This window comes from Sinocyclocheilus rhinocerous, unplaced genomic scaffold (assembly GCF_001515625.1).
Source record: "Sinocyclocheilus rhinocerous isolate Xijiao unplaced genomic scaffold, SAMN03320098_v1.1 scaffold19, whole genome shotgun sequence".
Lineage (NCBI taxonomy): Eukaryota > Metazoa > Chordata > Actinopteri > Cypriniformes > Cyprinidae > Sinocyclocheilus > Sinocyclocheilus rhinocerous.
This window is the reverse complement of record NW_015638975.1, coordinates 835,403-849,906: the sequence shown is the minus strand read 5'-3', so window position 1 is coordinate 849,906 and position 14,504 is coordinate 835,403. Positions and strand designations below refer to the sequence as shown.

Below are 14,504 nucleotides of genomic sequence, written 5' to 3'. Positions count from 1 at the left end.
TTACAAATATTAAAAAGGTAATTCTGTTGTCAACATTTCACTAAATCTTTAAATTAATACATTCTAAATGGCTAAACACAATCATTAATGAATAAATATCTTTGGTTACACATTAACAAAAATAAAAGATAAATCATGAAAAAGATGTCATGTGTTGTGTGAGCTCTCATGCTGACTTCCTAGTAAGCCTAAGAACAAAAGAAGAAGAAAAAAAAATTATTCTGGGTTAAGGATTTTAAAATTCCATGAAAAGGTAATCAGTTATCCGTTTATAATGCTGTATAAACTATATTAAACTTAAGTATAGTTAATTATACATTTCATTTTAAAATCAGTATTTGTAACCAAATTAAATTAAATTGTATTTAGTGTGTTCAACTTACTTTTTTAATTAGGATGATTTATGTAGTCGTGGTCCTGGTTGACATCCTGTAAGGCAGACACTTATCTCAAACATCTCAAACACCATGCTGCACCAGATACTGCCTCCCCTTGATTGCATGCCTCCACATCATCTTCTTGGCTGGGGCCACAACCTTTGGCAAAATTGCCATGACTTCATCAGCCACTCGATGTATAATTCTGTGAATGGTTGGCACTGTAAGATGCACCACAGGCCAACCAATACAAAAACACCAAGGTCTGGAGTGTTCCCCCCCAGCCATGTCTCCGTTGCTGATGAAGCAGCTCCAAAAGTTTATTGAGGCTCTCTCTCGTCAGACGAAAGTCTGCTTTTGTATCCCCTCCATCAAAAAACTTCTCAAGAACAGGGCCATGGGGATTGAGCCTGCAATACTTTATGTCTGTCTGTATGAAACAAAATAATAAAAATTATATGTACAACTACATACTATTGTGTATAATCATGTGTATATATAATATAGTTTTTCAGTTCATTCTTGATGTTCAATATTGTGTGTATATATAACAGATCTACAGCATTACATTAGGTTATTTTTGTAATGTTCAGTATTGTGTTTAATGTATTTATAATCTAGTTTTACAGCATTAAATTTCATTCATGTATATTTAATATGTAGTTTAATAGACACAACTTTAGTACAGTATTTCTTTTTGTTTGTTTTTTGCTTAATAGCTTTCCTAAAATTATCTTAAAATTGTGAACACTGGGTTAAATTATGATAAATTATGTAATTCGTAGCACTTTTAAAAATAGTGGGATCACAATAATAATAACATTGTATATAATGTATAGTAATATGTGTTGAAGAGTGGAGGTGAATGCGGACATCAGGCGCAGCGATCACCTGATAGATACGCGTACAGTTTGTTCAAAAGTCAAATACAGAATAAATGCATTTGATTGACGTTGTAGTCCAAACGAGTCGTTCGTTGTAGTTTTTGAAAAGTGATTTCTATTAAATAAAATATCTCCTTTTGAAGTGGACTTTGAGCTTTGTAACTGTGCAGATCTTTTTTATGCTCAAACAGCAACATTACAGACTAACTAAAGTTGAAAAAGTGAAAAAGTATAATAGGACCCTTTTAAGAAGACGGGGGAAAAGAATAACCAACAATATATGTAAGTCAATGTTGCCATCGTGCGGTGGATAGAAACATGGGTTTGTTGCGGGATATACTGCGTGATGTTCATGACAGACATACAATCTTTCACACGTGATCACGATATATGTAGTGAGGAGAAATTCTAAATCCACGAAAGATTACATTAATCTGTCACGTGTAACTTTGCGTGACAGTTATCATGAACTAACTAAATCTATAAATTATTTTTTTCTTTTTACACAAAATACAAAATAATGGATACGAACAAAACGATAATTACGATTTAAACAAAGAAATTAAACAAATTAAAGAACAAAAATTTGGCCAACATAAGTATTATCTTAAAGCTTCAAACGAAGTTACAGAGAGTTACATTATGCAGAATTGAAGAAAACTAGAAATGACTGCCACATAGTTTAAATAAGACGATGTAATTTGGGCTCCGAACAACACATATAAAACTTTTGTTTCTTTTGAAAGCTTGCAGTAATTTTGCAGTAATACAAAATACAAAAACAAGTACACTAACTTATGACTAGTATAATATTTATTATGATGTTATTGGGTAAATGCTTGTGTGACTTTCAGAATGTCTTTCCAAACCCGTTTGACTTTCTTTCTTAGGTGAAATAACGTTACCAAAAAGGTGTGACAGGCTCATTCTCCATTCACTTTATTTGCCCCAGACTGTAACGTTCTGACATTTCTTTTGTGCTTCATGTAAGAAAAAGTCATGCAGGATTGGGGGGGAAAAACGGTGAGTAAACGATGACATAATTCACACGTTTGGGTGAACTATCCCTTTAAGTGGCTAGTAAAATGACACATAGTTAGCGGTTGTGTACAGCCGGACTCGGTAAATAAGTGTCTATGAAGGGGTGACGTCAGAGGTGGAGATGCCATGGCGTCGTCGGAGCTGAGACTGGAGCTTGCCATCTAGTCAAAGGTTGTCGTCGATGCGCTCAGCGAAATGGAGAAGAATGCAAACCCTCATCGAGACGCGGGAGGAAGTGTCCTGTGCACCGCTATCCCCGCAGAACCCGCGGATATCAAAACAGTGGGCGGAATGAAAGATGTCTGCGAGAAGAGAGAGACTTTGAGTACTTGTGCAAGTGCTAGCGGTGCTAATGCTACACCCTGCACACAGACATCAGATGCTGCTGAGACAGTAAGCAAGAGCGTTTTACCAGAGACACTGTCTGCAACGGATCAGCTGAGCAACGGGATGGGATACGAACCGTCGACGACCGCTGCTGGGAATAAGGAGGGTGGCACCTCAAAGTTAGTAAACAACCTCGCGGGAGAGCAACCCGACATCAGTAACGTGCAAGCGGACGGTTTGGATGGAGGGATGCAAGAAGCGACGAAGCTGGCCAAGTCTGCCTGTTTGTGCTCGGACAAAGCAAAATCCGCGAGCTCGAATTCAAACGATAATGGCAGTGAGCCCAGCATCGCAGGGGAGTCCCGCAGCTTTGATTCACTGGAGTCCTTCTCCAACCTCAACTCCTGCCCGAGTTCAGACCTCAACAGCGAGGGACTGGAGGACAAGGGACTGACTTTGGAGATTCAGAGTGAATACGGGGCTGAGGGAACCAAAATCTCCTGTCCTAAAGACAGGGTGGCCGGTCAGTCGTTGTACCACATCAAGTGGATAAAGTGGAAGGAGGAGAACACGCCTATCATCACACAGAACGAGAACGGGCCGTGTCCGCTGCTGGCTATTATGAATGTCCTGCTATTGTCATGGAAGGTAAATAAGATGAGTCTGCTCGTTTGACAGCTCAAGGTACCACCCATGTCATAGATGTGCAAATGCACACAAAAAAATTTTTTATTGTATTGTGTGTGTCTACTCAGTAGGTCACGAGACATCAGTTGTCACTGCCATTAAATAAAGGCACATTAAGACGTTGATCGTTTCTTAAAAAGTTTTACAGAAAGACATGAACAGCACTTTTGAGATAGCCTATTTGGTAAAAATGAGGTACACTCACAGGAGGCTGCCATGTTGACATCATGTCATGCAGTTGACAAAGTTACTAATAATAGAAAATTATAAAAATATATTTGCTTTATGTATGTGATGGTATGGGACAGTATCCTTGCGGTAACCCCAGTCAACAGAAGTCCAACTTCTGCTGATTAAAAAAAAAAGTCTAAACATGCAGCATGAGCGATGAAACAATTTGCAAATTTTAGTAAAGAAACTTCATGCATGCATTTTTTAAAATAATTTCTCAAGATTCACACAGTTCCACAACTATGGTCCATAATTGGCTAAGCAAACTGTAAAAATGTGGAGACATACAATGTGATTATGACTGAAACACATCTTTTTCCTTTTATTTTTTACAATTGTAATAGTATTTGGACAGTGAGTTAATTGGGATTGACTTGAAATTCTGTTTGGATTTTGTCTTCACCTTCAGATTTCTCTCTCTCTTTCTCCATATTTTTAAATAACATCCCCTTTGCCATGTATTTGTAGAGCCGTACCAGTATTTTGGTTTGGTTCGATTTTACAGACACACCAATAACTTCTGGCTTTCAGCCCTGGACTCATTTGCATTATAAAGATGACATTTAATTATTGGCTTTGACGGTGAGTTGGCAGGCACATGAGGAGCTATTTCAGTGCTCAGTCTTTCATCTTGAAATAAGAGGCATGTTGTTCAGCTGTGACTGCTTTAAAAGTCACTGGCATCTTCTGAAGATGATAGCTATGTTCAGGCTGTTTTTAAGATGTGTTTTTTTTAGGATAAAAATCTTTTCCCATAGTGCATTTATGCTGATACAGCAGCCTATTTAAACACCATAACCCTTATGTGTTCGTATTACACAACATCAGTCGAAGGAAAAGAGGTCTCAAAAATGGCCATAGGTAATTTGTCATTTAAACTGGTTTTAAAATTATTTTTTCTCTGGTTCTGGCTCAGGTCAAGCTGCCACCAATGATGGAGATAATAACAGCAGAGCAGCTGATGGAATATCTAGGTGAGAGTTTTATTTGGATTATAAATGTGGATTCTTTACATGGCTTTGTTGATTTGACACCGTATCCATCCAGTGGAGGGCTCTGTAGAAATCAGAGTAGATTTTTCAGGTTTTATTTGATTTAAAGAGCTAATAAAGAAAGATGTATGCAAAGAAAGCACGGTGGGCTCGCTGACAGCACCATAAGTGCAAAAACTACGCTTGAGTGTTTCTGGCTACTTCTGCCCACAGCTTCATGTCACTAATTACTAGTTTGTTCCCAAAAAGAAAATTTAAATGTGTCCACCATAGGGCATCAAATTACAGTAAGAGCCATGCAAAAGCTAGTCATGTCATCCTAATTATAGGATTGTGTAGTGTAATTTCAACATACACTTTCTGGTTAGACATTTTTTGCATGCACCTCTACAAAATCTGAGCTTCTTTATGGCTTTAGAAAGTGTTTGAGAAGAAGTCACTCTGTAAATCGAGTTAGACGATAAACAGTTCGATAAACAGCCTGATAAACATTGGAGAACCTGAAAATGTGATATGTCTTCAGGATGCTGATGGACAGCACCAGATCAGGGAAATACCCAGGGGCTCGTCCTCTTGTAACGTCACAGAATCCAGATCCCTATTTCCACTGTGGCATGTTGACCTGGTACACTGAAGTGTTGCATTACTGCAGTTTGACAGTTGCCTGGTCCTCAGCTTCTCGCATAAGTTTAAAATAAGTTCTTTAATAGTTTAAAAGCATCTGTCTACTGGTCCTAAATAAATACCATTGATGGAATGTAAAAGCAGCTTGTTAAAGGAAAAAAATGTTGTAGATGCTACGAAGAAAGTACACCAGCTGTTGAAGGCTATTATAAAAGTTAGTCACAAACTGAGAGCTTTGATTGAATTTGAATGTTGTGACACCTTATGATGAGTGTTTTAACTGTAAGCAGTTTTATTTTGCCTCACACACTCCAGAAATGCCAAGTATGAGAGAAGTATATAGATATCAGCTCTGGATGTGTTATTCAGAGGTTGATATATGTGCACTGGTTTCTCTTAACACTCCTTGAAGACCTTTATAAACGCATTTAGTCATTTAGCAGATGCTTTTATCCAAAGTGGAACACCACAGGCGATTTATACAATGCAGAAACTTTACTGGATTCAGACTGTGTTTTGTTTGGAATCTTTCTAGAAAGTACAGACTTTATGAACTTTGCAAGCTTGTGCCTTGTTCACCCTCATAAAGTGCAGTGGTTGTGACCGCAGAGGATGTGGTGGTCTCCAAGTGTCATTCCTCACATGGGTGTGGTCACTTTTTTTTTTTTATAACTTAAACTTTTGCACTCTAAGACATTTTTTCCACTCAGAATGAGAGTATTTATCAAGCATGTGTGTTTGTATAGCAGGTGGTTATATTATTCAACTTTTGTTAAACTTAAAAAAAGTTTGGAAAGCCTAATAATGTTATTTAATTTTTAATTGATTTATTCATTATATATAATAATAATAATAAATTAATTAATTATCCAAAGTTTAATAATAATAATAATAATAATAATAGAATTATACAAAGTTAAATAATAATAATAATAATAATTATTATTATTCATTCAATAATGCATTAATTTCCTTTATTTAACCAGGTTAAAAAACTCTGAGATTAATATCTCTTTCACAAGAGTGACCTGGGCAAGAGGGCAGCAACAAATAACATAACATATACAAAATTTACATTTATAAGTCACAACAACAATTTACCAGGGGATAAAGCAAAGAATCTGTTAAAAGTACCTTGAACTAATTTAAAGATGGAAGTATGGTCAGCTTTAGATTATTTTGTAGATTATATATTTTCCCCCAGCTCTGTTTGGATCCAATGAACGTTGAGATATAACAAGTCATTTGACCAAAAATTATAGGATATATTTGTATTAGATGAGCTGAAAGACAAGTAGGAAGAAGTATTGTTGTTGTTGTTGTTTTTGTTGCTGCTGCTCTACCATCATTATTATTACTGGTCATCATCAGATGCTCTTCCATTTTTTAAATGAAATTGATTTAATAATTTTATATCCAGTACATCTGTAGAATATTTTATCATTATATTTAGTGGATATAAAATGATCTAATTTCAGCCCCATTCCTGACTAAACATGCAAAAAAATGGGAGAGCATAATGTGTAATACGATATAAGTGACAAGGGTATAGCAGCTTCAGGTGGGAAACACTACCTACTGTGAGGTCAGTTTGGCTTGGAAAACTTGCTTGAGGCCATTCAACACACCCCATTCCCAGCTGTCTGCCTAGAGACCACTCTGAAGTATTCCTCTTATTGCTGAGCTGTTTGTGAGGACGTCCATCCATGTGATCTAAAGCATGCCTGACATATAGGACACAGAAATCCCCTAGATACAAACTGTCAGATGAAGAGTGTGCCAGCTGGGCACTTTTTACATTTACTGTTGCTCGTTTGACCTTCTGACTGTTACTTCTGAGGTACTCCCATCATAGCTTTGAGCTGCATTTATTCAGCAGCGTATATTCACATTTGCTCACTTATGCTCTATGAGGCATCCATGGTTAGCTACACAGGCATCTGTAAATTGCTTTTCTCTTCCCTAGGTGCAGTAAGCTGTTTAACTCCATTAGACAGCATCTATCTCGCTGTCTCTCTGCTGTACTTTACAGCACTGTTAGTGTTTCATTTCCAGGCAAAGTCAGTGGCCCATGAACAAACTCTTGACGACTGCACAGTCTTTTCTGATTTGATCAAGACATGTATTTCAGTTACTGTTCATTTACTGTGGAATGCTGTAGTATGTATCCAAGTAACCCAAGCAGTTCTTGATCAAAGTGTAAGTGTACAATATTTTATTAGCATCAAAACAATTTGGCCAGAGCCTAATGACTGATTTGTGTAATTAAATGTTTTTGGTTTCATGAATGAATTGTTCATCATTCAAACAATAAAAAGACATTATTCCAGAATTAAATTCTAAGACATGGTGAAATTTAGTTTTGTCTTAAAATCCTAGATCTTGATTGTTTCAAAACCTATAAGAAGCATTTTTAAAGAATTGCACTGGTTGCTCTTTTCCATGCAGTTATTGTGAACGGAGACTGAGATTTTCCAGATTTAAAAAGTATGGACAATCACCATAAAAGTGGCATAAAAGTTGGCAATTTACTTGTGCAATCGTCAACCTGCTATCTTGACACACTTCCCACATATTTTTTCAATACTGACTGTACTAATAACTGTTTAGAAGCAGATCTCTTAGAAGTGGTGAACAATTTATAAATCACTCAATGGCCTAGGACCTAAATACATAGCAGATATGTTCGCTGAATATAAACCTTGTTAACTTTGTGGGACAAACAGACCCAAATCAAAGTCATTACTCATTAAATGTCTGTTGTGATACATACACAGACTTGGAATATAACACATGAATTCTTATGGAGCAATTTTATGATTATAGTAATTTTTAAATTGAAGCTTAAAATCTCATCTTTGTGCCGGCTAATTGCATGAAAAAAGTGCAACCAGTGCAATTCTCATTCTGTGTTCCACAGAAGGAATAAAGTCATACTGGTTTGGAGCGACATGAGTCGATGACGATGACAGAATCTTCATTTTTGTTTGAACTATTCCTTTACATTTTGATGTAATAAAGTGAATACTCTATAAAGATGTTTGTAAAGCAGTGCGAGCAATTACATAATCTTTTTAATGGGTTCTGATTAGAATGGGAGAGACAAGAGATTGACTGAGGAAGAGATCAGCTGGAGAGGAACTGAAAAAGAGATGAAGAGGAGGGAGTTGGAACGGAGGGTTTTTGCTGAGCAGAAATAAGTGAAAGTGGCCCAAATGAACCTGCCTGTGCTGGGCTGCATTCTTGGCACCAATCAGAGGAAGCGGGAGTCTGAGGGAGTGGGCCGAAAATAAATCCGCCGAGCTTCACGCTTCTCTCTCACACGTTCGTGCTTTGTCAGAGCAGAAACAGCTAGGCTTCCTCTGGCATTCTGAACTCGTTTGTTTTGAACTATGGCAACCACATAATTCAGTGTCGCTAAATTATTAGTACAATGACAAGTCACTGGAAAGCTTTGAAAAGTGACGGATATGTGGGAATCAATAGCAATAGACTGCTCTGTAATGGAGTGGATTATTTACTCTGATTTGGCCTTGATTTAATGGTCAGTACAGCCGAGCAGTGCTCCTGTACCTAGAGCTGTATGTGTGTACAGAATGTTAATGAGGCGGATGACAGGTGGTTGGGTATTAGAACAAAACCCAGGGTCAGATATTCTCATGTCTGCCAGCAGCCATCGATGCCCCCTGTCTCCGCTCCAGCCCCCTTCACTGATCTGTAGGAGAGACAATAAAAGGAGGACAATGGTAAACTTGCATAGAGGTCAAACTAAATATTGAATTGAATTCTGAAACTTCTTGTGTTGAGTTCAGTTTCTTGGGTTGCACGATTTGGGGATAAAATCTAAATTGTAATTTTTTTTTTTTTCTCTAATAAAAACTGATTGTGATTTAAAATACGATTTAAAGAAGAAATTCAAGTTTGCTGTGCTCGTTTGTAGGTCTGCACAATTTGGCCAAATTGTATCAATATAGCTACAAAATAATAATAATACTTTATTGTATGATTGAGATCATACTAGTATGATTTGAAATCATAGTAGTCTGGTTTTGGTGAAGCCATAAGGTGCATCCCAAATCGCGTACTTAAGCACTATTCTATGATGTTTTGTAGTATAAATAGTGTGAGTAGTGTGTTCACACTGAAAATTCCAAAAAGAAAAAGTGCACTTTAAATACCTGGTTGTTGGACACTTCATGCACTCAACTGTCGCAGCTTTAACTACGCAGCGGAGGGGGAGTGGCTATTAGCCTCCAATTATGAATGACAAAATAACCTTATATAATTCATACACTACATGGTTGAGTGCATAAGTACATAGTGTATAAGTGCATAGTGTATGATGCGTCATTTGGGACGCAGCTATACTAACAGTTCTACATAATGCAGCTGTCATATACAGTGGGTACGGAAAGTATTCAGACCCCCTTAAATCTGTCCACCAACGTTTACCATCCAACCTGACAGAACTGGAGTGGATCTGCAAGGAGGAATGGCAGAGGATCGCCAAATCCAGGTGTGAAAAACTTGTTGTATCTTTCCCAAAAAGACTCATGGCTGTATTAGATCAAATGGGTGCTTCTACTAAATACTGAGCAGAGGGTCTGAATACTTAGGACCATGTTATATTTCAGTTTTTCTTTTTTAATAAATCTGCAAAAATTTCAACAATTCTGTGTTTTTCTGTCAATATGGGGTGCTGTGTGTACATTAATGAGGAAAAAAAATTAACTTAAATGATTTTAGCAAATGGCTGCAATATAACAAAGAGTGAAAAATTTAAGGGGGTCTGAATACTTTCCGTACCCACTGTATATATGTATATATATTTGGACAGAAAGATGAAGACTGTAGCTCAACAACATAAAACTTTTACAGACGCACATCATGTAAACAAACTCTGTGAAAGGCTAATTTAACTCCGCAGGCCCTTCTACTAAAACAGGTAGGCTTCAGTCACTGTATTACCTGATATTCACACTAAAGCTTTAAATACAGAAAGATCGGGGTTGTAAATATCTACTGCTTTTGGTTTACTGGCATATATAGACAGTTTGTTAATTACAACAGGGTGAGGAGGAGACTCCTGTGAGCATGTGTTTTTCATAAGTGCACTGTCTCTCAAATGTTTTCCTTAACCCTCCCTTTCTTTTTCTTTCTTACTTTTGCTCCTTCACAACAGGAGACTATATCCTTGAAGCCAAGCCAAAAGAGATCTCGGAGGCTCAGCGGCTGAACTACGAACAGGTAAAAGCAACAGCAGTTTTGCTCGTGACTCACAGAACACAAGTCTATTGAAGATAGCCAGTTTGTTTACATAGCTCTCTCTGTGTTTGTGTGATGGTATAGAGTTAACAGCGAGAACGAGGAGAGAAAGGTGAGGCCTAAGGCTCTGACAGAGGAGAAAACATTAGCCAAGACACATGTAGACTCTCGGACTGACAGATATCTGTCTCACATTCTTGCATCTCTTCTTTAAACATCCCTTTGTTCTTGTAGTGAGCATGGCTTGGTTCTCTGTCATTAAACAGCCAGTTATTGTTATTAGCTCTGTGGCATTACAGTGTCTTTGGGAAGCAAGCTGTGGTAGTCATGTAGATCAGCACCCATCCATCCCAACAGGAAATAAGGACAAGAAAGCATGGAATTGCATGGAATTAAAGGAATTGTGAGAACTGGTCCATTCCAGTCTGGATCCAACTGTTTATATAACGGCAGGAGTGAATATCATCATTGTGTTGCACTGAGAGAGAGTATGAGCCTCTCATAGAGTTGTGTGCTCTACAGAATTTGACATGTAAGGAGATAGGGTGAAAGAGACGCCTCATTTCTCCTCACACGGTGTGCAGGGATGCATGACAGGGACCAGTGGAGTGATTTTTGGCCTTCTCCTTATTAGCTTGTGTAGAATGTTTATTATATACCGGTTGGGTGTACCCCACAAAGCCTGTCCAGAACAAAACTGGGTACACATTTCACCCCCAAGTCTTTAAAAAGGTCTTAATTCGCCCTTCCACAAGTTAAGGCCTTAAAAAGGTCTTAGAGCAGAGCAGAAAGTCTTAAATTCATAAAGCCATGGAATGAAATGTTGCACTGTTACATATCTTCCCCAGGATTTTTGCCAATACAAATATCTGCTTTAAACTGCATAAACACATTTCATTACACCAAATACACAAAATAATGTTCTTTTTAGCAGCATCATATGACCCCTTTAAATCAAGATTCCATTTAATGGAGATGCAAAATGAAGATATGATATCTTGTTTTCTGAGAAATTGAACAAAATTAAGTGAGTTTATGCTTAAAACAAGAACAAATATATGCCAATTAGGAATGAAAACTTGTATTGAATTTTTCCATTGGGTTGAGTTTTCTGAGCTTATTAGCAGATATTTGTTCTTCTTTCAGTCATAAACTCACTTCATTTTGATCAATTTCTCTGAAAACAAGACTTCTTATCATTTTGCTTCTCAAGTAAATGTGTCTTGATTTAAGGATCTTTAGACTAGGGTTGAACTGAAATCAAACTGAAATTGCGATTTGTATCTTTTTTACTCCACAACATCAGTCAAGTGTTTGAACTAACCAACAATTTCTGATCTGATCTGGCCTCTTATCACAGAATGAGGCAGAAAATATATTCTTTTGAATTTGAAGTAAACATATAATAATCCATGTTTTCTCCAGTGTATAGATGTGTACAGGAGTTGTTTTTTCCCCCCACAGTGGATACACAGATGCTGTAACCACATCATTCTAGGGGGAAAAAAAACATACACGACTGTTCAAAAGTTTGTGGTCAGTAAGATTTTTTTTTTAAATATAATACTTTTATTTAGCAAGGATGTATAAATGACAGTAAAGACATTTCTAATGTTACGAATGTTTTCTATTTCAAAAAATGCTGTTTTTTGAACATTGTATTTATGGTTTGTTATACTCCCCTAGTAAAATATATTGCTAATAGTTTATTATATAGTTTACGTAGTATAATATTGCTAACGTGAGAGTCTTTTAATTGCCATTACAACATATTCAATTTGAAATATCTCACTTCCAAGCAGTTCAAAGTCAAGTCTATTTTTGTATGTGAGCTTGAGGATGAAGATAGAAGTGTTTCTGATTTTCCCCAATGTGTGTTCTTGTTTATTGGAGTAGGTGGAGGCTGACTGGATTCATGCTCCTTTCTTGCTCTTCCTTCAGTTCTGTATGAGATTTTGCTTTGTTCTTGTGTTTTGGTTTTTATAAGGTAACTTAACTTGGAGAGTTTTTTTTATTGCCAAGATTGTTTCAAGTTTAGCTGAGCTTCATTCATGCTTGAATAATGCTGTTTCTCTACACTGTAGGTCAGCTGACTGTCTTCGGCCAGGCTTTGTGACAGTAAAGCATTTTTTTGGCAGTAAGAGAGAGCGAGAGAGGGGCACACACACACACACACACACAGGTCCGGAAGAACTTCATGGGGCCTGTCTGCTCTCTGTGTGTTGATCTTAGTGTGTTTAGCCTGTGCAAACAGTGCACAATAACATCACTCAGGTTTGACTGTGTTTATCAGATGTTTTCCAGTCTAATAAATGTTTTGATTGTATTAAAGCTTTTATAGCCATCTCAGTGAGTATCGCTGGACTGGAGCGAGTATAATAGAGCTGGAGAAAGTGGGTCAGGGCAGTGGAGTGGTTCAGAAACGCTGGCAGGGGCACAGGGACAGAGCCGGGCCACACGCAGGCTGGACGTGGGTGGGGGTTGGAACCGGTGCCAGGCTCAACGGGACTGAATGGGAGCTGTGGGTGGATGGGTCTTGGCCGATCTGTCAAACCTCTAACGCTCATCCGACCCTGCTGCCAGTTCTACATGCTCTCATCCACCCACTGGCCATCGGGTCACAGCCTGTGCCACACTGATTCATCCTGGCCCGTGTTCCAGGAGAGCAGGGACTCATGACTCAGCAGTTTTCTGAAGGTGTCTAGTGTTGTTTTGGAAACATCATACTTTGGTATCGAGCTGCGAGATGATGACCTGTGTTATTCTGATCAGAGTCAAGGTGAGATGAAGGCTATGCTCACTCAGTGTCAGAATACGGCTGTCCTGTTTTGAGTGCTAAATACAGTTTAGGTATGACAAAGATTGACAGCTGTCTAGAACAGAAGTGACCACCTGAGATTTGAAGTCAAAACCAAATTTGTTCTCTTGATATGTTCTGTTAATGTGTTTTATGCCACACATCTGAGAGGATGAAGGCAGGATGGCAATAATTGAAGACAAAACAAAACGTCTTGATGTTTACTATTATTATCTATCAATAGCTATGTTTCCATCCAAAGATGCAAATTTAACTTGTGCGCAAAACTGGAATATCGCATAAAACATTTACGAATAAAGCACCGTTTCCATCCAACGAGTCAAAGAGAACAAATTCGTCACTTCCTGATACACTGGCACTAAATATCACTAAGAAAAGTAGGAGAAGCCACTGAATACAGTAATTTTCATATATGATAAATTACTTGCGCCTCAGAGCGAGCAGACGAAACACAACAAATGCAGTTAATACTTTCGGAGGAGGATGCCTGCTGTTTGGGAACGTAGTCGTACAAGACAGTTATGCAGACATACTTTGATGACAGACTTTGCTCAGGTATTTCAGAACGACCAAAACAACGTTTCAGAACGAGTTTTCCCATCCCATCGTGCAAAGTCACATGACTTTTTTGATGCACATGGTGGAATTTATTCGGTAAATGTGTTTCCAATCGTAGTTTATGCACATTTCTCTTATCGGATAAAAAGTTTATCCTACTCAATTGTGCGCATAAGTTTTTTTAATGTGCATTTTTAGAATTTATGTGCATCGTGGCATTTCCATCCAGGGTTTTATGCGGTATTACAAAATGCACATAAAAATGGGTGGATGGAAACATAGCTACTATTGTTATAGGCATTAATCAAGATTATCACTAGAAGAGGACTGACTTCAGTTATTTGATCTGATTTGATCCTGTCTGTATACAGGACAATTTGAGAGTCAATTTGCTATTAAATGAAATTGTGGATCCCAAATACTGACTGTGTGATGTAGCCAAATTGAAAATGAATCTGGGAGCTAGTAAAAGTCATCTGAAATCTTGAGCATATAAGTTTTACAATATGAAAGTCTGCCTTATATCATGAACAAAGTAACAAATAAAGGCTGCTATTTTGCAACACCTTTAGCTATTTTTACAATTTAGGATGGCCTTAACTGCCTTAATGCTTTTATAAAACAGTTACACTCAGAATAGTGTTATGTAAGGAATAATTGACGACGGGCCGTTGAATTATTAGAAAAATAATGCACACCC

The 14,504-nt window shown here is 37.6% G+C and overlaps 1 protein-coding gene across 4 annotated transcripts in view; it reads left to right on the top strand.

Annotated features, from left to right (window-relative positions):
• The first annotated feature begins 2,327 nt into the window (after nt 1-2,327).
• mindy2 (MINDY lysine 48 deubiquitinase 2) overlaps nt 2,328-14,504 on the top strand; it is a 22,564-nt gene continuing 10,387 nt past the window's right edge. Inside the window, exons 1-4 of one of the 4 annotated variants that reach the window (XM_016565895.1) lie at nt 2,328-3,277; nt 4,464-4,521; nt 10,346-10,410; nt 11,854-11,964. In XM_016565895.1, coding sequence (XP_016421381.1) covers nt 2,498-3,277; nt 4,464-4,521; nt 10,346-10,410; nt 11,854-11,964 — 1,014 coding nt within the window. In that variant the 5' untranslated portion in view covers nt 2,328-2,497. The remainder of the gene's footprint in view (nt 3,278-4,463; nt 4,522-10,345; nt 10,411-11,853; nt 11,965-14,504) is intronic. The other 3 variants (XM_016565896.1, XM_016565897.1, XM_016565898.1) reach the window with 3 other exon arrangements.